The sequence below is a fragment of the Rhinatrema bivittatum genome, chromosome 1 (genome assembly GCF_901001135.1).
Source record: "Rhinatrema bivittatum chromosome 1, aRhiBiv1.1, whole genome shotgun sequence".
NCBI classification, from domain to species: domain Eukaryota; kingdom Metazoa; phylum Chordata; class Amphibia; order Gymnophiona; family Rhinatrematidae; genus Rhinatrema; species Rhinatrema bivittatum.
This window is the reverse complement of record NC_042615.1, coordinates 197,524,472-197,550,827: the sequence shown is the minus strand read 5'-3', so window position 1 is coordinate 197,550,827 and position 26,356 is coordinate 197,524,472. Positions and strand designations below refer to the sequence as shown.

The window sequence follows — 26,356 nt, the reverse complement described above, 5'->3', positions numbered from 1 at the left end:
ACACCCAGCTCTGACTTGGTTCATACTCCTGACAAGGAAAAGTGAGCTAAGCCAAGTCATTCCATCCCATGCTAGTGTTACTGTATCTGCATGGCTTTTCCTCCTGCTGTCATTAGCTCCCTGATCCATCCCTTAATCTTCATCCTGTGACTCCTCCCCTCTAGATGACTCATTCCCCATTCCGTTGCAGCCCACTCTGGGTAGCTCATTTCCAACTTCTTCTAACCTTGGTCCCTTGGAGCTTAATTCTCGCTTCCTCTACCACCAGCAGGAGGAAAGTGGAATTCTTTCAATATATTGACTATTCTCTATTGCAGTGTTTTTCTAACCCTCTTCAAGGGACATACCTAACCAGTTGGGGTTTCAGAATATTCATAATGAATGTGCATGAAATGGATTTGCATACATTGGAAACTTAGGATATGCAAACATTTGTCAGGCATATGCATTGTGGAAATCTGAAAACCAGATTGGATAGGTGGCGTGTCTTCAGGAAAGGGTTAGGGGACTATACTGTACCGTATGTTTTCATTACACATGCTGCTTTGTGACTCCTGCGGTATTTACTGCGGGGAAAAATACCAAATTAGGAAATGCCCCCAGAAAATGTGCGATAGCAGCCTCAGGTTGGTGAGATCACCATGGTTTAAAGGAACTGATTGGACCAGATTCCTACCCCACCCCTCCAAAAGTGTTTAAAAAAAACAGATATCTGCATAGACTCCTGGTCCCACTCCTCGTGCCATCCTTGGAGACGACTGTAGTAGACAAATTTTTTATCATTTTAAAAGTGCGGTGCAGGCCTTGCCCTCAAACTCTCCCCATCAGTGCAAAAATCTTCCCTCCCCCCCCCTCAAGGCCAGGATACCCACCCTCTGCCTCTCCCCCTTACTCACTATTTTGTCCCTGGTGGTCCAGTGGGGGCCTGGAGCACCCACTAGGATCTATCTGGGCCCTAGGTCATGTGATAGGGGCAAAGAACAGCCTGGCACAATTTTTAAAAATGGCTGCTGCTGGGTCCAGAGCCTAGAGGGTGCTCTGGGCCCTCACTAGACCACTAGGGACAAAGTAGTGAGTATTGGGGTGGTTTGGAGGGATGGGTTTCTGGCCTTGGGGTCCAGATTTTTGCATTGATGGGTTAGGGGCAGGGCCTGTGCTGCACTTTTTAAATGATTTAGAAAATGTGTTTCTATTATGGCTGCTGTCAAGGGTGACAGGAGGGGGGGGGGAGATATAGGACAGGACAGAAGGTCTATGCAGACCCCTTGGATTTTGTAAACATTTTCTTGTGGGGGGGGGGGGAATGATTCAGGGTCAATTGGCTCCTTTAAGGCTAAGCCCCGGAAATATTAGGATGTGCGTTAGCATCCTGATGCTCCTGGTGGAACTTGTAGCTAACTTCAGATGAAATAACACATATTAAGAGTTGTAGCTAACTTCACATCAAATAACACAGCTTGCAATTTTTCTGGCAAACTGTGTTATTTGATTTGCATCATTTAGTGTATTTATGAGATGATTAGCATGCATTTGCTTGGAAATCAACTCATTTAAATACGCACAGTGCAGGGGCCAGAATAACATGAAGTATTTGAAATACCTTATATCAGGGGTCCCCAACCACCGGTCCGCGGACCGGGACCGGGCCGTGGGAGTTTTTTGCCGGTCCGCAGCGCCGCCAAGCACCGGCAGGTGTGTTGCGCGCTCCCAGTCTCTCCCGCTGCCGTTGCCACAGGCTATAAGTACGTTCAAGCCCAGTGGGAACGGCAGCGGTACTAGAAGCTGTGGCACCCGTGGCTGGGCCTTTTCTTCTTCCCGCGCCTGTCCCCCCACCTCCCGTGACCCGGAACAGGACGTGATACGCAGTGCGCGGGAAGGAGAAAGAGCCGTGCCGCGTGATAAAGTAGCAGCGGCGGCTGCAGCATCGGCCCCCGAGCAATTGAAACAGCCGGTAATCGAGAAAGGAGTCAGCAGCAGGAGCCTCCCGCGACCGATGGGAATCTTCTTTCTTGGCCTGCGGGGGGGCTGCTGCAGCTCCCATTTGTGCTCGGGGGGTGGGGAGAGGAAGTGAGTGAGAGAAGCAGCAGCCAGCCTGTGTGTGATTCACTGGTCAGAGAGCTGATGTGTGTGTGTATGTGAGAGACAATGAAAGTGATTGCTCAGGGAGGTGACTGATGTGTGTGTGAGAGAGAGAAAAAGCATGGAAGTGAGAAGTCTGGGTATGTGGGAAAGCATGGGCGTAAGAAGCCTGGTGTTGTGGGGGTGAAAGAAAGCATGGGAGTGAGAAACCTGGGTGAGTGTGCATGCATGAGAGAGCGAGACTGCTTGGTAAGGTGACGGTGTGTGTGAGTGAAAAAGACTGGTGTGTGTGAATGTGAGAGAATGTGATTCAGGGAATGAGAAGCCTGTGCACGTGGAAAGCGAGCGTGGAAATGAGAGAGACTGGTGTGTGTGTGTAACAGAGAGAAAGTGATTATGGGAATGAGAAGCCTCTGCACGTTAAGAGTGAGCATGGGAGTGAGAAACCTGGGTGTGTGTGAGACACATCATGGGAGGGAGAAGCCTGTATACCTGAAAGAGAACATGGGAGTGAGAGACTGGTGAGTGTGTGTGTGTGTGTGAGAGAGAGAAAGAAAGTGATTATGGGAATGAGAAGCCTGTGCATGTGAAGAGAGTGAGCATGGGAGTGAGAAACCTGGGTGTGTGTGAGACACAGCATGGGAGGGAGAAGCCTGTATATCTGAAAGAGAACATGGGAGTGGGAAGCCTGTGTGTGTGTGTATGCATGAGCGAGATCAGGTGACTGGTGTGTGTGTGTGTGTGAGAGAGAGAGAGAAAAAGTGATTATGGGAATGAGAAGCCTGTGCACGTGGAGAGTGAGCATGGAAATGAGAGAGACTGGTGTGTGTGTGTAACAGAGAGAAAGTGATTATGGGAATGAGAAGCCTGTGCATGTGGAGAGAACAAGCATGGGAGTGAGAGACTGGTGAGTGAGTGAGTGTGTGTGTGTGTGAGAGAGAGAGAGAGAGAGACAGAGAAAGTGATTATGAGAGTGAGAAGCCCATATATGTAAGTAGAACACGGGAGTGGGAAGCCTGTGTGTGTGTGTATGGCATGAGAGAAACTGTTCAGGAAGGTGACTGGTGTGTGTGTGCCAAAGACTGTTTGGGAGATGATTGGTGTGTGAGAGACAGAAACTGGTCATGGGAGCATGACTGGTATGGTGTGTGTGTGAGAGACATGGGCACTAAGGAAGAGGACCATAAGTATAGAGCGTAGCTTCTACTGCTGCTTCTGGTGTGTGCCACGGCCTGCAGGGAAGGGGAGTAGGAGAGCTGCTGAGGGGGTAAGTAAAGGTGGCTTTTTAAGTTTATTTTTCTTGACTGCCATTTTAATTGTGTGATGTCTGTTTTTTTGAAATATTTTATTGGTGTTTGGAGAATGTTTAATAGTTTTTATGAGTTTTTAATTGTTGGATGTTATTCTGTTCATAGCTGTTTTGAAACATTTATTCTGCTTATTAGTATAGTTTTACAATTATTTCTGTGTGGGGATCTATAGCTGCTTGCTTGTTCTGTTTTCCTAGTAAGAGGTGTATTGGTTTTTAGGTCCTGATTTAATATTTGTAGTGTTGCCTTTTCATAGATAGGGTTGCTCCTGTTTGAGTGTATTCCATAATACAGGTGTAACTGTGTGCGGATTAGTTTATGTGCATTACTACAGATCCTGGGAGTATGTTAGGTCGGTTCTGTGTCTGTTACCGAGATGAGATATTTTGCTAGCATGTAAGCGTTTGTATCGGTCTTATTTGTTGTGTTTTCTCAAGAGGACATGCATTGGTGGTAAACTGCTGTCTTTTCATAAGTAGGGCTATTGAGCCTGGAAGTAGAAGGAGTTTGAGTTGCTGATACTGAGATGTCACCAGAACCAGAATATCTTTTTTGTAGGGTGAGTTGTATGGGGAATGTCATAATTCTGCTTTACATCCATTATTGGGGGTCAGGGGGGTTCCCGTGGATACAAACTGTACTTTTACATCTAGCCCCGTGATGATCATGGGTCAGTGTGCCATGCATGTGAGAACCTATGGTGAGTTGAGTCACATTCACATTATAAATGTCATAATTAAATGATAAGTGTGCACTAAAATCCAACCCCCTCCATAGCCCCGCCCCTGCCCCGCCCTGCCGGGCCATGGAAAAATGGTCTTGCTTGAAGCTGGTCCCTGGTGCAAAAAAGGTTGGGGACCTCTGCCTTACATTATCCCTTCGTTAGGACATTTACTGCTTGGTAAACAGCCTAATGCGACTTAGTGAATGAGCCCCTTGGATTATAAACCCTACTGTGGCTGAATGTAATTCACTTGAGCTACCAGTGAAAAAATATAAGCAAAATCCAAATTAATAAAGAGAGAACTGGCTTGCTGAGTATGGGACTGGGCAAGAAGAGGTTAACTGAGGTAATCAGGTCGGAGAGAGAGAGCAAGGGTTTAAATGGCATTGCTGAGGGAAGGGAGGGTAGATTAACCAGTTGTGGGATTAGTGTTGAGTTTTAACCTGGTTGAGGAGGGTGAAAGGAGTGTAATGGGAGGTTGAATGAGATGTGAGAGACTGAGATGGATGGAAGGATAGGGCTAGGAGTGTGAGAGATGGAGAGAATGAAGACATGGAAGGAGAAAATGTGGGGATGGAGAGAACTGGAGGGAAACAATTAGGCAGAAAAAGAAAAGTTAAAATGGAGGAAGAGGAAGAATGAGAGATCAGTGAGGGGCAAAACTGCAAGGATAAAAGGAGGAGGAGAATACCTCCACTTGTTTTTATTGCATTTGATCCCTTGATGAATTGTGCCTCCTGCAGGTTGGATGAAAGTGAGGGAAGGAATTGTTAGGTTTGGAGGAGGGAGGAGATGATGGGGAGAGAAACTGGGCTGAAGGGGGGGCAGAAAGCTAGAGAGAAGAGGAAGAGTGGAAAAGTCAAGCTGAACTGCAGAGACAGGAAGAGGGGGAAAGCTGTAAAGACATGTGGGATCAGCAGATAGGCATAAACTGCTTTATTCATATGAAGGAAAGTGCAATGCAACAAAAATAGAGAAATTCTAGAAAGAAGACTAAGACAGAAAATGAGAAGTCTGAAAAGAGAATGAATGACCATTTAAAGAGAGAACTGCGAGAACACCAAGAAAGGAAAGAGCAAATAGCCACAGGAGAAATCAAATGAGAGTTACTAAAAGATTAGGAAATGGATTATTTTAATTTTGGTCAGGATTGCCTGCTGATTTTCTCCTTCTCCGCTCTTTGGTTTTCTTCAGCTTTTAAATTTCCTTCCCTTCCCTTCCTCCACCCAAGCTTACGCTCTTCAGGTTCCCTCACTTGTCTAGGGCTAAAGGAGAAACTTGCCTTCATGCCTTATTCTCTCCTTTCCTGGAAGTTCAGTGTACCAGCTCTGTAGCACGCCCAAGCTTCGATATCCCATCAGAATATGCAAAACCAAGCCCCCCTGCATCCCCGCACTGCAGCCAAGCCATGAAACCAGTCCCGGATTTTATTTTGTCTGTTCCACTTATTTCAGCTCAGCTCATATTTTGGTGTTAGAGTCAAGTCAGACTCCTTCACTTGCTTGTCTAACAAATTACCTGATTTGCCCTTCTTAAGGGTGCCATCTCATGCAGATCAGCCCAAACAGGCTGAAGCAGTCTTAGTTTTGGCCCATTGCTTACATGGAGTTGTAGTACTGATTTCCCTAAGGAAATAAGAACTATGTTTCTATGAATACAAGGGAGAAAACTAGGTCTTGGAATAAACTGTTTGGGTTGATGTAGGCAAGGTGGCAACCTTAGCCCATCTCTAGCTGGAAGCCCAGACGAGGAGGAGGAAACTTCTGGGCCAGAAAAAAAAAGGGGGGGGGGAGGGGTTATGAAATCATCCACAGTTTTATAGCATATTAGAATATTTTTATATTTTAAAATGTAGTACATCAGAAGAATCTAGCATTCTGACATACAAAATACTGTAAACTGGATTCTTAGCACACGTAATAAATGTTTAAATGTGTAACTCTGTCTTAATGTTTTTACACATCAGGACAGCATTGAACATTAGCTTCTATAGACATACTGGGCCGGATTTTAAAAGCCCTGCGCGCGTAAATCCGGCCAGATTTACGCGCGCAGGGCCCTCGCGCGCCGGCGCGCCTATTTTGCATAGACTGCCGGCGCACGCATAGCCCCGGGACACGCGTAAGTCCCGGGGCTTCGTAAAAGGGGCGGGAGGGAGCGGGACCGGGGGCGTGGTGCCGGCCTTGGGGCGTGATCGAGGCCTCCGGACCAGCCCCCCGGGTCGGGTGATGGCGCGCCAGCAGCCCGCTGGCGCGCGCATATTTACACCTGCTTTCGGCAGGCGTAAATCTGCCAACAAAGGTAGGGGGTGAGTTAGGGAGGGGAAGGTGAGGGCAGGCGGAGGGAACAGGCAGCGCGTGCTGGGCTCGGCGCGCACAGGTTGCACAAATGTGCACCCCCTTGCGCACGCCGACCCCGGATTTTATAAGATACGCACAGCTACGCGCGTATCTTATAAAATCCAGCATACTTTTGTTCGCGCCTGGTGCATGAACAAAAGTACGCGCGCGCGTAAATTTATAAAATCTACCCCACTCTGTTTTCAAATCCCAGTTATCGGAGACTGTGTACACTGTGAATCGGTTATTTACTCTTTTGGATAGTAGAAAGACTAGGGGGCACTCCATGAAGTTAGCATGGGGCACATTTAAAACTAATCGGAGAAAGTTCTTTTTTACTCAACGCACAATTAAACTCTGGAATTTGTTGCCAGGGGATATGGTTAGTGCTGTTAGTGTAGCTGTGTTTAAAAAAGGATTGGATAAGTTCTTGGAGGAGAAGTCCATTACCTGCTATTAAGTTCACTTAGAGAATAGCCACTGCCATTAGCAATGGTTACATGGAATAGACTTAGTTTTTGGGTACTTGCCAGGTTCTTATGGCCTGGATTGGCCACTGTTGGAAACAGGATGCTGGGCTTGATGGACCCTTGGTCTGACCAGGTATGGCATTTTCTTATGTTCTTTCTTATGTTCTTGGGGTATATGTACATCTTCTACTAATAAGAAACACTGGACATATGGTTATGGCTTGGTCCTGAGCAGATGTCGGGGGTAAGAGCTCCACTGCGTCTCCATGAAAATCAGCAAATTACATCATATATTTTTTTGCCTTTACACAACACGGATAGGACAGTATTGTTCTGTTATTTTTAAGGAAGCAGGGATCTGTGTGTGGTGTTGCTATGCCTATGGGCAGAACCAAGAAGAAATCCATTGGAGGAAAAATGATGACCCAATGGAGATAAAACTCTCGCTAGTATTTTATTTATTTATTTATTTATTTATTTGTTTGTTTTTATATACCGATGATCCTGTATACAATACATATCGCACCGGTTTACATGGAACTGAACAGTCGCCTCTGGGGCTGAATACATTATAACAGGTGTACAGGAACAGTTTTAGGGAGACATTCAAAAACTCAGTTAACTGAAACTAGGATCCAAACTCAGAAAACATATGTACATAGGTATATATAACGACTATTGTATTATCAGGTTTTAGCTCTCAGGGAAAGCTTGGGTGATAGCCAAGTCTTAAGCTTCTTTTTGAAAGTCAAGAGGCATGGTTCTTGGCGGACAGACATTTTGGAAGACAGGCTCCAGCAAATCTCACATAGTGTCACCCTGGCTGTACACTAATGACTGATAAAAATCTAAGCCGCAATGGGCGAGATAAAAAATGGGCTAGAAGACCATACCAAATGGCTGGACCATGCAGAACAATGAATCTCCTTACAAGACGACAGGTTGGTGGAAGTGCAATGCCATATTATTGAGCTTCGGGACAGAAACACTGATCTCCTTGCTTACATCGAAGATCAAGAAAGTAGGAACAGGAGTAATAACCTTAAAATAATGGGGCTGCCAGAAACAATGCGAGAGAAGAAGTTATGTAATTTTGTAGAGAAATGGCTTCCTGAGTACCTGAGCCTAGCCGATTTGGGATATTGCCGCTGCTGTGAGAGGGAACACCGTATGGGGCCAGTAAGGGAGAAAGATGGGAGACCGTGGCCCGTGATGGCAAGAATATTAAACTGGTCTCATAAAACCAAATTGCTCAGAGCATACCGACAGCAAAGGCAAGTAGAATATCTGGTAGCAAGATTCTCTTGTTTAATGATTTTTCTGCTCACGTGGCGGCGCATCGAAGAGAAATGGCGCCTTCTTGCACAGAACTACACCGCAGAGGTAGTTGATTCTCCCTTCTCCTCCCTGCTAAGCTGCGGGTGCATCACAAAAACAAAGTGTTGTTTTTCTCCACCAAGGCAGAGGCCACTGCGTTTATAATGTCGCTGGACATCCCTGAAGGGATCCCATAGCTTCTGCAGTACCGGTTGGCTGTACAAGTCATTGCGGAGAAGTCGATGATGCAGTTAGCCCATTGTTAATTGGAGTACATACTGAATGCAAAAGTTATTGAAAGCCTAACTGCAGCGCTGTTTCACAAATTTGCAAGTTTTGCCAATTTTGCACCCATGAGCTTCAATTGATGAAGTAGTCTTACAAGCAGGATCATGCAACAGTTTTGTGCTGCAGTGGCCTTTAATGTCTGTTGCAGTCTCATCTTCAAATGTACCAATATGTTTCTGGGCGTATGCATAATCCTTTGCTTTATAAATGCTGGGGAAGAAACTGGAAATGTGTGTTTGTGTACATAGTTCTTTTTATTATTTTTTTTTTTAATAAGTTTATTAATATTTATTTATTTATTTATTTAGTTTCTTTTACTATACCGATGCTCAAGACTAGGTCTTATCGTACCAGTTTACAATGTAACTGAGGGGAAACCAATTAACATCAAGGTAGAAAGTAAAGTTACATTAAACAGGGAGCGTAAAACCTGGGCAATGGAAGACAGTACAGAGTTTAAACTAAGAAACGATTAGAGAGAGATAAATATATAAATCAACAAAAAACTATAAGATACATAAACATAGGTTTATCCTAGGCAGTTATTAGCATGGTATGTCCATAGGGAGAAGGAAAGGGTGAGGTTGGGTGGGGGGGAAGGGGAGAGGGAAAAGAGGGGGGGTAGGGATTGGGGAGGGGTGGGAGAGTGAGAGTCAGTGATGGTTGAGGAGATTGTATGTTTCTATACAAAGTAAAACTTTGTATAGAAACATACAATCCAAGAACCCAAAAATAAATGGAACTTAGATGCAATTGTAAACTACATCAAGGGAAGAAGGAACAATTACGGAAACAAATAAAAAAGGATTACAACTAATAAATTCTTACAAGCCTGTCAAATAGGTCAGGATACATTCCGTGGTTTTCCCTATTTTGCAGGATGCTCTCCAGCTGCACTGGATCACAAAACACATAGTTATTCCCTTGGAATTTAACTAAGCATCTACAGGGAATTTTCAAAAGAAAACATAGCTCCAAGGGCAAGAACTCTTTGCTTCTTCAAAAGAAATACTTCTACACTTCACTCTTTCGACATCTAGAAATATCACAATTTTTTTCCCTAGGAAACAAGTATCTTTAATTCTAAAAAAAATCTCAAAGTCAATCTTTTATCTTCCTTAGATTTAAAGGTCACTAAACAAGGTGGTTCTTTCATTAATTACATAATGAGATTATTCCAAAATTTCTGAACTACCAAAACTCTTATTCAAAGATTCAACTCTACCCAAATTCTGAGAATATGATTTATGAATATCAGAAGGTAAATAATAAGCTTTTGAAAAGGTAGGCATATGCTCCTTGGAGATAGTAAAAAGAACATTTCTGCAGCATCTCTAAAGGTGGAATCAGTGCACACTTTTGAGAATCTAAAAATCAGTTTCAAATTTTTTTGCAAGATTACCACATTTTTCAATTTTCTGCAACAAAATCTTATTTTATTAATCAAGGAAATCTGACACTCATTCATAGAAGAACATTTAGCAGATAATTCTTCTAATTTCCCAGAATGTTCTTTCAAAGACTCAGTGTTCTGCCACAATTTTCTAGACTTTTTTGGCTTTCAAGACCCATGACATTCTAACACTTAAATAATCAATGTCCTGCCTTTTGCCAGTTCTTAAAACCATTCAGCTTTGTTAGTGACTCCCTTAGGGTTAAGTAAGAGTCTGGCTATGGTGATACAGTATTCCTGTGAGTATCCACACAGCAAATATTTTTATATGTTGCAGGTTGGCAGTAAAAGTTTTACGCTTGTGTTTTTGTTAAATAGCAATTTCTGGATCTGCTGGCTGGGGATGAGGAAGAACATGCAGTTCTACTGTGTAATTATTTTCTAGCTATGGGCAAAAGTGCCTGGCTCATAATTGGAAATGCTGTTCCTGAGGTAAGACCCTAGTTTTTATTATTATTATTATTATTATTATTATTATTAGTTTAGTTTAATATAAAAGTCCTAGGAATGTGCAGTAGCCTCTCAGCTGCTTGTATAAATGCAGCATGCATGCAGAAAAGAACCACTCAAGTGCCATAAAATTAGTAGGATTTGTTGTTAAGGAAACTGTATTATAGCATGTATAAAGGCGGTTTTGAGACACAGTTTTCACATATCCCAAATATCATAGTCCTCTGGTTTTTAGAATAAATCATTGTCCTTCAGTGGGGCATAATTTCTTGTTACATTGCCCTTCTTTGGTATGTTCAGAGGTTAATATCCAGAGATTACAAAATGATTATCCCTTACCATTCATATTTTACTTGTGTTTTTTGCTAGTTTTCAAGTTCCAGTATGGTTACCCTGCAAGAAAATGTCCTTGTGTAAGAGCCAGCTACTGGCATTATAAAACAGTGTGAACATAAAATAAACACTTGAAAGGCACAATTTTCTTTTTTTTTTCAGTTTAATGTTTATTGTGAATCCAAAACATAAACAGTGAACTTTTTAATATAACAATAATTCCATGTATGAGAGTATTACACATCCACCTTGATCCATGCATGAGAGTATTACACATCCACCCAAATCCAACACAGAGTGAGATATACAGATTTTCAAAAGAAAAGCGCAATTTTCAAACTGCCTATCAGAGTGATGTAATAAGACATGTTCACCTGAATGCACAGTTTGACCTGTGTATGCATTTTGTGCACATAAATTTTTCTGTCGATGCAGCAATGAGTTTTATGTGCATAAAATGTGCCTGTAAAACTGTGTATCCTGCTTAATACCATCACAAGGAAATCCCATGCAAATGAAGGGATTAACTATTGTCCCCCAATGCAGCGAGGTGTGCTGGCTTAACTCACATCTTCTTAATGCTGGAAATTTTAATCCTGGTCTGAGGTGGAGTAAAGTTTCCACTGTTAGCTGGGCAGAAGCAAGAATTTGATGCCTGGATCTCTAATTGGTATTTTATGGGCAGAAAAAGCATGTTCTTTGTGCATAAAGTGTGTGTTCTGGGCTGAGAGGTGCAAATCCTCCAGGTGTGAATGGCAGCTGCATATGAGGAGCTGTCCCTTTAACAAGCCCTGGCTGGATCATCGATTGGAAGAAATCCATACTACCAGCCATCTCAGGACTTGTGCAGTCTGTGGTGAAGTTTGTAACTCAAAAGGTGCAGCTATATTTCTCTAGATTTTTTTGGTGGCCTGTTCCGTTTTCTGTTTTGTTTTGGTTTTTTTTGTTAAATATATCTTAATATACTCAATGGCTCCACTCTCAGGTTTGTAGGGGAAATGGGAGCTCAAACTCCGAAGAAATCTTGCAACACACAACCGAGACGTGCAAGTGAATAGAAAGAGACTGGCAAAAAAACTCATTTGCAATACAAAAGGTTTTAGAGCAATTGTCTTGTTTATTATTCCATTTGCAGATGATATTTGTAGAAAGGGAGCCAGTGTTTTACAACTAATAAAATAAAACTTTACTATTTATGCCCTACCAGCATAAGCACTTGTTACGGTGGGTTTTAATCTGTGTCATAGCATGAATCCCTGCTTTATTTTGCAACACCATTGCTGAGTTTTATTGTGTTCCCTTTGTTTATGGGCACAAAAATGTTTTGTGTGCATAAGTCTTTTATGTGCATAGAACATGTCTGTATGCATAAATCATATGTCTTAGAGATTTCCCCACTCCCTCGAGTTAAAATGTGCGTTCAGCCTATGCTAAGCAGACATATTAACTGTGTATACGCATATTTTAACTACCGATTTGTTAGCATAACATTAGCTTATTGCATTGGGAGTTGAACAAAAAATGAGCTTGTACATTGAGAAACTGTGTGCTGAATTTCAGTGCACAGTTTTAACGTTTAGCTTTTTGCATCAGCCTAGGGACAGATATACATTTTTGCTGCAGACATTCACACCTGCTTTTTCCCACAAAAAATAATGTGCATGCAGTTGGAAAGGCAATCTACGCTCAGTATTTTCCTCACCCAACAGAAACATGATCTCTAAATGAGGCTGGAAGTGCGTATTGAGGGATGACCATTTTCAGGCTGCCAGTTTATGCGCAAAAATCTCTATTTACATACATAAATGACTTTGAAATTGTGCTCCTCAAATACCTCCTTGTTGGAGCGAAATATGCAACCAGAGACCACTAATGTCCTCGGACAGTTACCTTCAGAAGGCAGACAGCCAGCATCTGCTTATGCTCACATTTTCTTCACAGGTGTTTAGTTAAGCTGTGGAACCTTTGTTTGGAAGAAAATATTATTAAATGCATAAACGTGAATTTTAGACCCACGCACGGTTCCCAGGGTGCACACATGGATACACCGATTTTATAGCATGCATGCGCCGATGCGCACCTGATTTTATATCGGCATGTGCGCAGGAGTGCTGACTCGCACGCATAAGGGTGGTAAATTTTGTAAGAATTGCGCTGTGACACTATAGGGCCTTTCCCAGTTCCCTCCCAGTCCACTCCAATAAAGGCTGCTGGCACATGCTTCAGGGGACAGTGCCATTAGGCGTTGTCCCGGCCCTCCCCGCCCCACCCCTTTTTTCGCATCGGGTTCTTCCACGTGTACTGGGAGATACACATGTGACCGCGGTGCTTTGAAAATGCGCGCAGTGGGGTAGATTTTAAAAGAAGCGTGTGCGGCCTATATGTGCGTGCGCTACCCGGCGCGCGCACATGTACGCCCGATTTTATAACATGTGTGCGCAGGCGCGCACACATGTTATAAAATCAGGGGTTGGCCTGGGCAAGGGGGTGCACAATTATGCACCTTTCACGCGCTGCCTTCCCCCGTTCCTTCCCCCTAACCTTTCCTCCCCCTAGCCCTACTGTAACCCCCCCCCCCCCCAAAAAAAAATTTTCAATTTACCTTTTGCGCCTGCCGGCCGACTGCCAGCACACAATCCCTAGCACAGCGGCAAATGGCCGCTATGCCTGGAGCCTCTGACCCCGCCCATGCCCCGCTCCCTTCCCGCCCCTTTAGTAAAGCCCCGGGGCTTACATGCATCCCTGGGCTTTATGTGCGTCGCTGGGCCTTTTGAAAATAGGCCGCACGCGTAACGTTTTAAAAATCTGGCCCAGTGCGCGCACGGCCCAGCCTCGCACATATCTCCTGGTATTGGCGGACGCCGGCCTTTTAAAATTAAGGCTGTTAATGTTGAGATTCTGTGGACTAAATAACACAATTCGATTAACAGAGGATTTTGCAAAGATTTGAAACTAGTTCTGTTGAGGTCATGCTGTATCTCTTAGGACATGCCCAGAAATTGAACTTGGGTCCTCTGACTAGATGGCAGTGCTTACCATTGAGTCTGGTTGTTTAAATGGTATGTTAAAAGCATAGCAAAGTAGGGGATCATAGTGTTTGGTTCTGGGAAATGGTTAAGTTGACATCCCTTGGGGATGTGGAGTTTGATTTCACCTAGACTAAAGTCAGATCTAGCCTTTCCTGCTGGAGGGACATAGACAAATCATATTGCAGCTCACCCAGTAATTTATGACATTTTATATTTTACATTTAATTGTACTGTTTGGGTTGTTAATGAGAGGACAGTAGAGTAGCAGGCAAACTCCCTGTAGCAGTACAACAGAAGGAACAGTTGTCAGAATAGCAGGCCAGGAGAGACAAACATCCAGAATGTTGGCAGATGCGTGGGTTTCATTACTGCACAAGCAGGTATGCATATCTGCTCTCTGCCTAATAAAAGTTACTGTCTACTGTTGCAGCTCAGTATATAGCTACAAGCTAAGCTCCGGCTAATAAGCTAGGTGCTTGAAAAGGCAAGATGACATTGGCCATAATAAACTTATAAACACAGCTCCTTAGAGTTTTGATCTGTTTTTCTATCACACCATATAAAAGTAAGCTTGCTAAATTGATTGGCTTAGCTCCTATTGTGGATGATAGAGCCAAACCAAACCCCTTGGCTCATCTCCAGCTGAGCTCAACCACTGAATTCCCAAGGCCAGCATCACCCAAATTCCCATTGTTACCCTCACTCCTGTGCTGCTTGGGCCAATGCCCTTTGTAAACTATAAGAGGTACTGCAGACTAACCATATAGCCAGGTGCATGACACAATTTCAGGTCACAGGTTTATACAAAATGAGACCCTACAACTACTTGTCATTCTATTGCTTGCAGCCAGTCCCGAGATAAAAATAGAAATGTGGGTTTACTGCATGAGTATGTTATTAGGGCAGTTTTCAAACTGTCCACAGTAAGACAAAGACCATGTATGTCTTATCCCTGTGAACTCTGTATACTTTCACCTGCGTTTTCTGTAGGTAGAGTTTTGCTGGAAAAGTGCACATGAAGATTTGAAAACACAATCTACATGTGTACTTTTCTTCCCCTTACCTAAACACACCTCCATGAGAATGCCAACTCCTCAACATGACTAAAGGGACGTGTATTGAATCCTGATCCTCAGTGCCCCCAAATTAGGTCATTTGTACAGAAAACCATTTTTAGTCTATCACTTTTATCATAGAACCAAACCAAGATCTCATAGCCATATTAGTCCTGCAGTAACCTAGGTTTGTGCATTAAGACTTAACCTCAGTTTTCTACTTTCTAGTCTTGTTTCCATTATAAGAAACTTTAACTGTCTATTTAGCTGCATGATGATTTCTATTCCAGGGACCAACTTCATATGTTCTCACATGGGAACAGAATCAGTACATCATCTGGAATCCCAGTAATGGCTATTTCTATGGGCAATATGACACTTTCTGTCCACTGCAGAGCGTGGGTTGTTTGGTTGGTATGGACAACGTAAGTATGTTTCATATCCATACACAGAAATTCTGCTCTATATGGAGTCTGTTTTATTTAACTATAGGGATAGTAGTAAAAATAAATTAGAAAACATTTTTAAATAGAATGTAAATTATGAGATATATTTTCCTTTGATATAGGTGCCCTATTGTAAACTGTTATGATGGTGAATAACTTAATGACGGTATATAAAACTGTTTAAATAAATAAATAAATATTGGCTAAAGTAATGAAGTCACTGTGTTAGTTCAGTTAATTTATATAGAAATAAAGATAACAAGTAATCTCTTTTGTGTTGGACTAACTTCAGATATTTGTGCCTAGTTTATGAGATTTATACTTACTTAATGATGTCATTGTAAAATGAGTCAAGATGTTGTCTGAATATACAAGTTAATTGCCAATCAGATTATAATATAAATGTTATTTTTAAAATCATAAAATGAAACAGGATGTGCAGTCCTCACAGATAGGTGATGTCATCTGACAGAGTTTGGCCAGCGCAGATTACTACAATGCTTCTAGAAGTTTCATAGTGTTAGAACCATGTAGCATCAGTGGCCCACCTGAGATCAGCCTCCATGGACGAGATCTGCAAAGCTGTGATGTGGAGTTCAGTCCATATATCCACATCCCATTATTGTGTAAAGTCTCCTGGCAAGACAGTTGATTTGTCATGCATATGCTTTGGTCAGTTCTGCAATGTTCAAATAGGTACCACAACTCCATACAGAAGTATGTGTATATGCTTTTAGGATGGGCATGTAGAACTCCTACATGTACTCCGAAATAGCCTATAGGGAGAGTAATTTTATAACACGTATAATTATGCATTGCCATAAGTTCACTATGACAATTTCCCTAGAGACATGCACAAACTAAACTGTAATAAATTATGCCTGGTCTTTGTAAGGCATAGCATATGTGGGTCAATTTATTTGCATAATTTTTAAAATCAACAGTATGTACATAAAACCCAAATTGGTCCTGTAGAGTCTCTTCATCCCCTCCCCTAGGGCCCATTGTTATTGTTTCCAGGCTGCCTTTTAAAAAATAAAGAATAAAATGAGAAAGTGGCCTGTTACTACCCAAAAACACTTTGCCCATTGGCACTGTTTTCTAAATAGTTTTCCCCTTGTTTTAATTGAAGGCAGCATAACAGTACACCAAACAGTACCCTTCCAGCGTTATTACCTAAGTAACACTGGAAGCGGCTGGGAGTGCAGAAGACAATGATCCTGGCAAGGACAAGGCGGGGGACAATTTCGAAGATAATGGGTGGATGGGAAGTTGGCATCTTGGGGTGGGGGGGGCTGTGCGGGGAGGCAGAAGGGGCAAGTTAACGATTTTTTGTGAGGGGGGAGGCATGGACTGGCGGTGATCGTCTTTTTTAAATGTAAACATTTTTTTTAGGTGCCAACTTTCTGGGAGAGCAGAGCGGGGAAGGGGGGTTGAGACATGTGGTGAAGGGTGGGCATTGGGCCCGGAGACCTGCAACTTCAGATTTGTTTTTCTTAAGACGCGCTACTTACCTGGATATCTCTGAAGATATCCAGGTAAGTAGCTAGTTAATTGGCCACAAGAGGCCAGATATACCCAATATTTGGCTAAGTTAGCCAGATAACTGAGCCCCTCCCCAGAACGCCCCTGGAACACCCCTTTCATACCCAGCTAAATTGTAGCTGGATAAGTAGTTATCTGCCTATAAGTTAGCCAGATACGTGTCTGAAAAGTTATCCGTCTAAATGACTTTTGAATATGGATCTCAGTGTTTCCAAGGTTGCCAAAGCTTGGTTCTCATTCTCCAGCCCTCTTGTTGAAGTTCTGCATCCAGAGTTTGTCTCGCTGCATTGACTCCAGTGTATTCCTCCCTTTCTCCAGATCTTCTGATTTGTCTCTTTGTTTCCAGTATTCACAAGTGCTTCCCAAAGTGTTCCTGGTTCCCGGCGTTATACCTAAGCCCTGTTGGCTACCAGCACCCAAGGGCTCAACCTGAAGGGAAGATGCCCTACTGCTATTGCATTTGGAACCCATCTGACTCACCTTGCCAGTGTATTGGCTGCTCTGGTTTTGTGCTTACACCTCGGATTGACTACACCATCACTCTTGTGTAATTGGGCATTATCCTTGACTCATTTTGCATTGCATTAATGAAAAGAATATAATTCCCAAATGTTATTCATAAATGTACTGGGTTAGACCTATGAAAGCACATTTGCAACATATTTACTGAGATGTATTTCAAGGAAGAACACTAAAAATCATCATTTTATTTAATATATAATATGACTTATTGCTATTGATATATCTATTTGCCATGAAGCCAAATTTTTTAAAATGATCTGTGATGGATCATCTTTCAGGATAAATGAACTTTGCAGTCTAGATTCTGGATGTGGCATCACTGGGGAAACAGCCTAAACAGAAATAACATTTTTAATTATATTCATATATCTGTATTCTAGAGCAAAGTGTTGGACAAAACCAGAATATTTCACTGGGCCACAAGTCCTTTAGCAACTGAAGAAATCACTTATTTTTATTGGGGAACTCATACTATAGTATGTTAAATGCTACCGCAAGCAGTTAATGCATGTTAGCAATGCTAACATACATAAATTAGCTTGCAATACTTATAACAAGAAATCTATCCTAATGAGGTAATGTGATGCAAAAGTATACAAAATAACTCATTATCTGTGAGTACAATAATAAAGTCTGCACATTAAAATGCACAAAATGTAACACAGATGCATTAATACCAGAAACTTTATTCAGAAATCTAGTTATGTTTTTGCAATACATTCTGCATTGACATGCCTACTTTACTGTCTGTGGTATTGTTTGTGTCATTTGCATCTCATTAACATTGGTCATTAATATGTATATAAAACACTGTGTTGAGAGCATTACCAGCTAATGTTAATGCACTTTAATACATCAGCCACTTAGGTATAACCTGTTAAAATTGTATTTAAAAAAGTGTTACTGTAGAGAATAACATTTTTCCATTAAAAATTAAACACCTTTGCTGAGGCTGATTGGCTCAGTGGCAGTCTTGTATCTTGCCATGTGGGAATCAGGGTTTTATTCCCAAACATGGCTTCTGCTCCTCGGACTGGCAAGGGTTAAAGGTAGGGAGTCTTAACCAGCCAAGGTTCACATATACTGGGTTCTGGAGGTGAGTAACTCTTGGCAAGCAATTGTCCAGTTCCAATTGAGCTGGAAATCCAAATGTGCAGGAAGAAACTGTTGGGCCAAAAAAAAATCTAATAACTAAAAAAATTAAACAAAACAATCTTTGACAATTAATGCAACACAGAAATATTAGTCAAAGTCCCAAGATGATGAACAAGTGAAAAGTGAGCTTCAAAAGCTGCTTTCATATTTATTTTTCACAGGAAATGACCATTGTCTCATCTTTGCCCAATTTAATATCAACCACATCTCTACCTCTTCTTCCAGGCATATTAAGTCATGAGGCCCCTCTCATATCCAGATTTGTTAACTGAGAGATAGATCTAATGTCTATGTCTACCTAACTTTCCGAAAAGCTCCATTTGGACAGTAAAGAAAGATTATTTACTTTCATGGCTCCTAACCTGAGTTTTATATGTTTTAGTTTTAGATTATATAGTTTTTACCCATTCTTTACAGGAAGTGCTGGACAATGCCTTAGGTCAATGCTGATTTCCAATGTTTGCAGCTGAAGCCCATGTGTAGAACACAGAATGAAGAATGTTTTCTGTGTAGGCTAAAGTTTTCCCTTTCGTGAAAATAATTTATGGTGCACACTACTAGTGTGCATAGGGAAATTGAGTTTAATTAAAGATAAAAATAGATATCTTTTTGAATTTGTTGGATTTTATTGTGCACTGGGAAGTGTTGGTTTCTTGTGTTAATGCTGATTTCCATCCATGTCCTTTTTCAACTTAATCAGCTGATTAATGGTCTTTAGCCTTCATTATTTACGGAACATAACTATTGTTCCTCTACACTGAGGCAGGCCCATCCACACCAGTGAGTTATGCACTCCTACCAGCAGATGGAGACGGAGTAAAGCTGTCTTGTTGATGCCACTGACATGTAGCCCTAGCCCAACATCAGCCTACTCTAGTATTCTCTGTCTACAGCAGATAGTGGACAAGCATCTCCCTACTAAGGATTGCTTGTGGTAAAAAAAAAAAAAGAGAGAGAGAGACGAGAAAATAGGAGAAGACAGAAGATTTCAGCACGTCGCTTGAGCTCCTGATGGACCTGTTTGGGTCCATCAGGAAAACTGAGGGTGGGACCTGTTTGGTCCCACCCTCAGTTGAGTGTTTTAAGTCTGGGAGCCTGGCAAGTGTAGACAAAAAAGAAAAAGCGGTTAGAGGAGTGCTTTGTGGTGAGAGCTTGTGCTCTCTCTCACTGTAGCTGGTGACCTGATCATGCTGTCAGCCAGCTGAGCTCAGGTACAGAGAAAAAAAAAAGATGAGAGTAGGAAAGTTTTAGTCCCGCTCTCTTTTTCCTTACCGGGTCTTCTTCTCTCGGTGTTTTGTTGCTCTGCATCCCTTACTCCTTTCCCTCTCATTTCTCTGAGGAGGTGGAGGTGGCATGGGCTCGGTGGATTGAGCAGGTTTTGTCTAGGCCCTGCTCTTCAGGCTCGGTTCAATCAGCCACGTAGTAGGCTGCAGCAGTGATTTTTCCCATGCACAGGTGTGTGCGTGCATTCTCACCTCGTGGCAGTGTACTGACATAGGCATGCACATGCGAGGGTATTTGTGCGCGGCCTAGTTTTGGGTGTATATTTGCTTGTATACTTCTGAACACTGTTGGTGGGCATGCAGGAGATCGCCTAGAGTACAATGCATACAGGATATAGCGCCGGGAGCCAAAACGTCTAAGCACCTTGCTGTCTTTGAGGCTTGCCATATAAGAGCAATCCAGCCATTGTTTTCTGTACGCCTGTGTCAGTGCTGTTTGGAGGCTCAACACGATTTGGCTTGTATGGATTTTGCTGATGTTGGGCCATCCCCTCCAAATAGTGATTCCAGAATGGAGTGGGGCAGAAGGCAACACAGTGGATGTATCCCCTCCCCCCTTGTTCCCGATGACAGAGACATCTCCGACAGAAGGGTTGGTGAATATCAGGTTTGGGTCTATAGGTCCTGGTCTGGATTCATCCTCCTTTTCCTGGGTGGAGTATTTCTGTAGGGGCGCTCAGTGGAGGTGAAGCAACCTACTAAGAAGGGCTCACATACTCCAGCCTCCCACTTGTCAGTACTGCAGGGAAGCTATCCCTGGTGATGGTCAGGGGGATGTGGATCATGAGATGTCAGATGACTCCAATAGGGACTTTGGTTTCTCTCCTCTGGAAATGAGAGAAATTCCATCTGATTTAGAACCTCATCAGACTCTGCTCCATTTTTTTCACAAAGAGGAGTTGCCAAGTCTATTGGCTCAGACCCTGAAGACACTCAGTGTGGATGGGGGTGACGCTGTAGTCTTGCAAAAGAAGGATTCCATATTAGTCACCTTACGCAAAGCATCATGGTTAACCTTGAATGGAGTGCCCAGGAAGCAAGTTTTAAGGGGGGGGGCATGTTTTAGCAGGTTTGTACCCCTTTGAACTGAAGGCAAGGGATCAGTTGTGATTCCCAAAGGTGGATGCCTTGGTATGCGCTATTACCAAGCGAACCACCATTCTGGTGAAGAGGGGCAGCTCTAAAATATTCTCAGGATAGGAGGATTGAGGCTATCCTTAAGTAGGCCTTTGAGACCATGGTAATGAATATGCAGATTGCTTCTTGCTGCTGCCTGGTGCTCGGGTTGGTTTCCGTCTCTCAGGAGACACAAGGAGCGGAGTCTGATAATGGATCGGTGATGGAACTGGGAGCCAAATTCTTAGCCAATGTGGCTGTGACTTGGTGCACACAGCTGCTAGAGGGTGGCTTCCATGACAGCAGCTAGACATCAGTTGTGGCTGCAAAATTGAACAGCAGACAATATTTCCAAGTCCAGTCTTACAAAGTTAATCTTTAAGGGTTTTCTTTTATTTGGCAGCAAGTTGGAGAAAATGGTGAATAGCTGGGGGGAATCCAAGGTTCTTCATTTACCAGAGGACAAGAAGGTGGCATCGCATCTCTTTGGGGCAAAGGGACGCTCCAGGGATTCCCATCTGTTTCTTCCTTACAGAGGAGCATCTACTCAAAGGTCTTGTCTCTTTGGAAGATCTCAAGTCCTTTTGGCCTAGAAAGCCTCATCAGGATGTGGGCTCCGGGACCGGAGCACCTTGATGTTCACAATGAAGGCATCAGGGCTCACCTACTGGTTTAGGAGATAGGCAGGCACCTATCTCTCTTATCAAAGGTGGGCCCAGTGGTGAGGGATGGCTATGCTCTGGAATGTCGCTGAATTCCTCCGGATGTCTTTATGGTCTCTCTATGCAAATCTCTACTGAAGAGAGTGGCAGTGGAGACTATGTTGAGGATGATATTGGATTGAAGGGCATAATTCCTGTTCCCAGATTGCAAGAAAATATGGGTCGCTATTCCATTTATCTTGTTGTGCCCAAGAAAGAGGAGAGGTCTTTTCAGCCCTTCCTGGATCTCAAATGAGTCAATCAACATTTGCTTGTGACTCATTTCCGAATGGAAACTCTACGTTTCGTGATAATGGCAGTACAATCAGGGGAATTTCTCACATCTCTTCAACCTGATGGCGGCATATCCACATATCCCCATTTTCCAGGAACATCAGCATTTTTTGCGCTTTGCCGTTCTGGGATATCATTATTAATTTCAGGCCCTGCCCTTTGGGCTGGCTACTGTGCCCAGGATCTTCTCCAAGGTCATGTTGGTGGTAGCAGTATATCAACACAAGGAGAGCATTTTGGTCCATCCATATCTGGACAACTGATTGATTTGGGCCAAAAGTGCAGAAGAGAGTCACTTGGCATCTCGCAAGGTGATCTCCTTGCTTCAGGGATTAGGTTGCATGGTGAAATTGTCAACAGCAGTTTATAGCCATCTCAGATTGTAGATTATTTTGGCATGCAATTCAGTACAGAGCAGGGCAGAGTGTTTCTGCCAGAGAGTCACATTCAGAAGTTAATTACTCAAGTTCATGCCCTCAGAAGGACTATTCTCCTATAGGTGTGGTCTTATCTGCGAGATCTGGGGTCGATGGCAGCTATGTTGGACATTGTCAGATATTGCTCTAGTTAATCAAATAAAAAATATTTTTGATGTTTTTTCTTTTCCACGTCAGAACCGCAAGGGCAGAGGCATCATGCTAATAATGAAAAAAATAAATAATGTTACAACAAGTGCAGATCAACATCTCTGCTCCTTTTAAAGAATACCTTTTTAAATCTAAATTTATGCAAATATGTCTCACCTATTGCCCTCCAGGTTCTCTAGATTTTAACTGCTCACCATTAGTTGAGCTTCTAGCCACACATTTATGCCCTGACTTTAACCTCCATTCCGACATTGTCCTGCGCTCCTCTTGTGAGACTTTTCTCGATTCCTGCAAAGCCATGGGATGGGATCAAATCATCATAAGTCCAACCCATGGCTTTGAGGGAATCAATTTTCTAATGATTCTAGATGTGACATAAAAGCCATCCCATGGTCGGATCATCATCTCATTTCTTGTATCCTAACCTTTAAATTTCTTCCCTCTGTACAATCCACGACTAACTCACTATTCTCTTTTCGGAAACCATTTAAATCTGAAGACCTAAACAATGATCTTCCCGATGCAATCAATAGTATTACGTTTGAAAACTCTGCTTCAGCCACCTCTCAATGGTCCAGGGCCCTTGAAAAAGTAGCCAACAAAATTAGTCCACTCATCACTAAAACGTTAGTACATAAAAAAACAAACCCTTGGTTCATACAAAATTTGAAAGAATTGAAAACTTTACTTAGAAAAAAAGAGCAAACTTGGAGGAAACATCCAAATACGGATAATCTTTCCAGTTATAGAATTTTGCTTTTTAAATATAGAGCTATCATTAACAAGGCTAAACAGACATTCTATGGAAACGAAATACATGGCTTAAAATTCAGTCCTAAGGCCTTATTTACCTTTGTACAAAGCTTAATCACTCCTCTTCTTCTATCTTATTTCTTAACTGTGATGATATTCAGAAGAAATGTGATGACATTGCCATTTTCTTCAAAGAAAAAATATCCAACCTTACCTTGAAATTACCAGCCATATTCAACCAAACAATCTCTTTGGCAGAAGATCCCTCCATCATCTGGTCTACTTTTGAGCCGGCTAGTTCTTTAGAAATTTCATTAATCTTATCTTAAACCAGCAAACCATCCTTGGGATCCATTCTCCTTAAAATTCTTAAAACCTGTCTCAGACGGGATTCTTCCTGCTTTTACCAATATAGTTAACCTATCTTTATCAGAAGGATTTATGCCCCTTCCGTTAAAAAGTGCAATTGTCAAGCCAATACTTAAAAACAACAAGAAAGATCCTTCTGATTTCAATAATCTCAGACCTGTTTCCAATTTACCTTTTCTTGCTAAAATCATTGAAAAAATAGTTCAAAAAAAATAATATTCTCTTTCCCTCACAGCATGGATTTAGAAAATATTTTAGCACTGAAACCCTTTTACTAGCTCTTTTTGATACTGTCCTTGGGGGCTTTGACAATGGTACTTCTTATCTGCTTGTTCTTTTAGATCTGTTCACAACCTTTGACACTGTGGACCATTCCATCTTACTGCAAAGATTAATCAATATTGGAATAAATGGAATCATTCTCTCCTGGCTCAAATCTTTTCTCTCTGATCGTTATTTTCAAGACCAATTAAATTAAAAATGTCTTAAAAAATTGCTTCCAACACTGGGGTTCCACAAGGATCCTCGCTTTCAGCGACCCTGTTTAACATCTATCTTTTACCCCTTTGTAAACTCTTAACTGGATTAGGTATTTTTCATTTTATATACGCAGATGATGTTCAACTTTTGATTCCTATCAAAGACTCATTGACTGAAACTCTTAAATTAGTTGAACTCTATCTCCTCTATTAAACAGCTTCTATCACATATGAAATTAATACTCAACCATCAAAAAACTGAAATAATCTTGTTGAGCAGAAAAGTTACCTTAGACGAAAAGTTCCATTTTAAAACTAATTTAATGCAGATAGATGCCGCAGCCCAAGTTAGAGATTTAGGGATTATACAAGATAAAGTTCCCTGCCAGATAGAAGTTTCATCACCGGGAGACCGTGGCGGGGTGACAAATGGATAAGGAGGACAAACAAAGGAGTCCTCAGTGTGATCTGGCCTTGAGCAGTGATGAGCCCCGGCATTTGGGGTCTGCAGAATTTACACCCTTCGCTTCAACGGCGGGGGCAGCTAACCATTCCAAGCAGATAGTCGGGGGTACCCGCACTTTTACGGAACGGGGATTCCAGCTAAAATAAGTATCAACAGCGCCAACAGACTTTGGCTTCAATAGCCGGGATGGCGAGGACATTGAGCAAAGGAAACAAAGAAAATAGACAGCAGCGATAACAGTATGGTCACCAAAACCCCTTCTTGCACAAGAGTTGTTTTAATAGTTGAATAGCGATTATGTAATTTCAAAATGTTGGTTGTATAAAAGTTTGTCATGTTAAGCTTGTGCTGCGACCTTAATTTACCCACACAAAATTCATGATCTCACGAATAGCCTGGTGTATTCTTTACTTAGACAAATAAGTGGGCAGGGAGCAACAGGCACCGGGAGGTTGGGGGGGGGGTTTAAAAGGAGGCTTGAATCTGCACATATTGTAAATTTAACTTGAAAGTTGCCATAAAACACAAAATCATGGAAGGATATTATAAACTTCACGTTCTAAAATTGCTAAAATCAGTACTAGAATTCAACATCTTTCGAACCATTTTACAATCAATATTTTCTACTCTCGATTATTGTAACTCTCTATTACTTGGTTTACCATCTTCTTACATCTGACCTCTTCAGAGTTTACAGAACGCAACTGCGAGAGTCCTTTGTGGCGGTAGAAAATATGAGCACATCACACCTACACTTATCAACCTACATTGGCTGGCTATCATTATAGAATAGATTATAAAGTTTTATGCTTAATTCATAAATCCATAAATCATGACAGCATTGAATGGCTTAATGCCTCGCTTCACCTTCACACCCCAGAAAGAAACTTAAGGTCAGCCAATAAAGGATTACTATCAGTTCCATCCATTCAGTCGGCTTATTTAACAGGACATTTTCAACATCTCTAGCTTATATTAGAGTTTGGTGAGTGTTCGAGAACTGGTGTGAACTGAAATTCCACTGATACTGGAATTTTTACAGGAAGGCTTGCTTAAAGACTTGGCCCTTAACACTCTAAAGGTGCAGGTAGCAGCACTCGCTTGTTATAGGGGGTGAGTCAATAGAGGGGCATTGTCTTCCCATTCAGATGTGCCCAAGTTTTTGAGTGGTGACTACAGGTGCCTCTTTGGGACCTTAATCTGGTCTTGAGGATTTTGGAGGGTCCTACTTTTCAGCCACTGCATGATCTCTCTGCGCGGCTGCTCACCTTGAAAACAGTTTTTCTCTTAGCAATCAGTTCAGCATGATGGGTTTCCAAGCTACAAGCTCTTTCTTGCCATGAGCCATTTTTCCAAATGACTCAGGGGGCGGTACAGATTAGAACAGTATCTTCCTTTTTGCCGAAAGTAGTTTCGTAGTTTATTTAATCACACTATTTCCCTGCCCATGCTGGACATGGATAGAGACGATCGTGATTATCATTTGTTGCATGCCTTGGATGTCAGGTGGCATCTGATGCAGTACTTGAAGATTATTAAATCTTTCAGGAAGTCTGATCATCTGTTTGTGCTCCATGGTGGAGGTAAACAGGATGAACCGGCGATGTGGGCTACTATAGCCTGTTGGATAAAAGAAGTCATCACGGCCGCCTATGTGGATGCCGATGTTCCATAGCCTAGACAGGTTAGGGCTCATTCCACTAGGGCTCAGATGGTATCGTGGGTGGAGCTTCAGCTGTCTTACCAAACAGCAATGTGATCCTCCTTACACGCTTTCTCCAAGCATTACCGCT

General features: G+C 42.3%; 1 protein-coding gene across 2 annotated transcripts in view; it reads left to right on the top strand.

Moving 5' to 3' along the window:
- Positions 1-26,356, top strand: part of CC2D2A (coiled-coil and C2 domain containing 2A) — a 404,582-nt gene that overhangs the window by 360,283 nt on the left and 17,943 nt on the right. The window contains exons 31-33 of one of the 2 annotated variants that reach the window (XM_029590748.1): positions 10,299-10,412; positions 15,138-15,272; positions 17,185-17,376. In XM_029590748.1, coding sequence (XP_029446608.1) covers positions 10,299-10,412; positions 15,138-15,272; positions 17,185-17,271 — 336 coding nt within the window. In that variant the 3' untranslated portion in view covers positions 17,272-17,376. Of the gene's footprint in view, positions 1-10,298; positions 10,413-15,137; positions 15,273-17,184; positions 17,377-26,356 lie in introns of those variants that run through there. The other variant, XM_029590744.1, reaches the window with a different exon arrangement.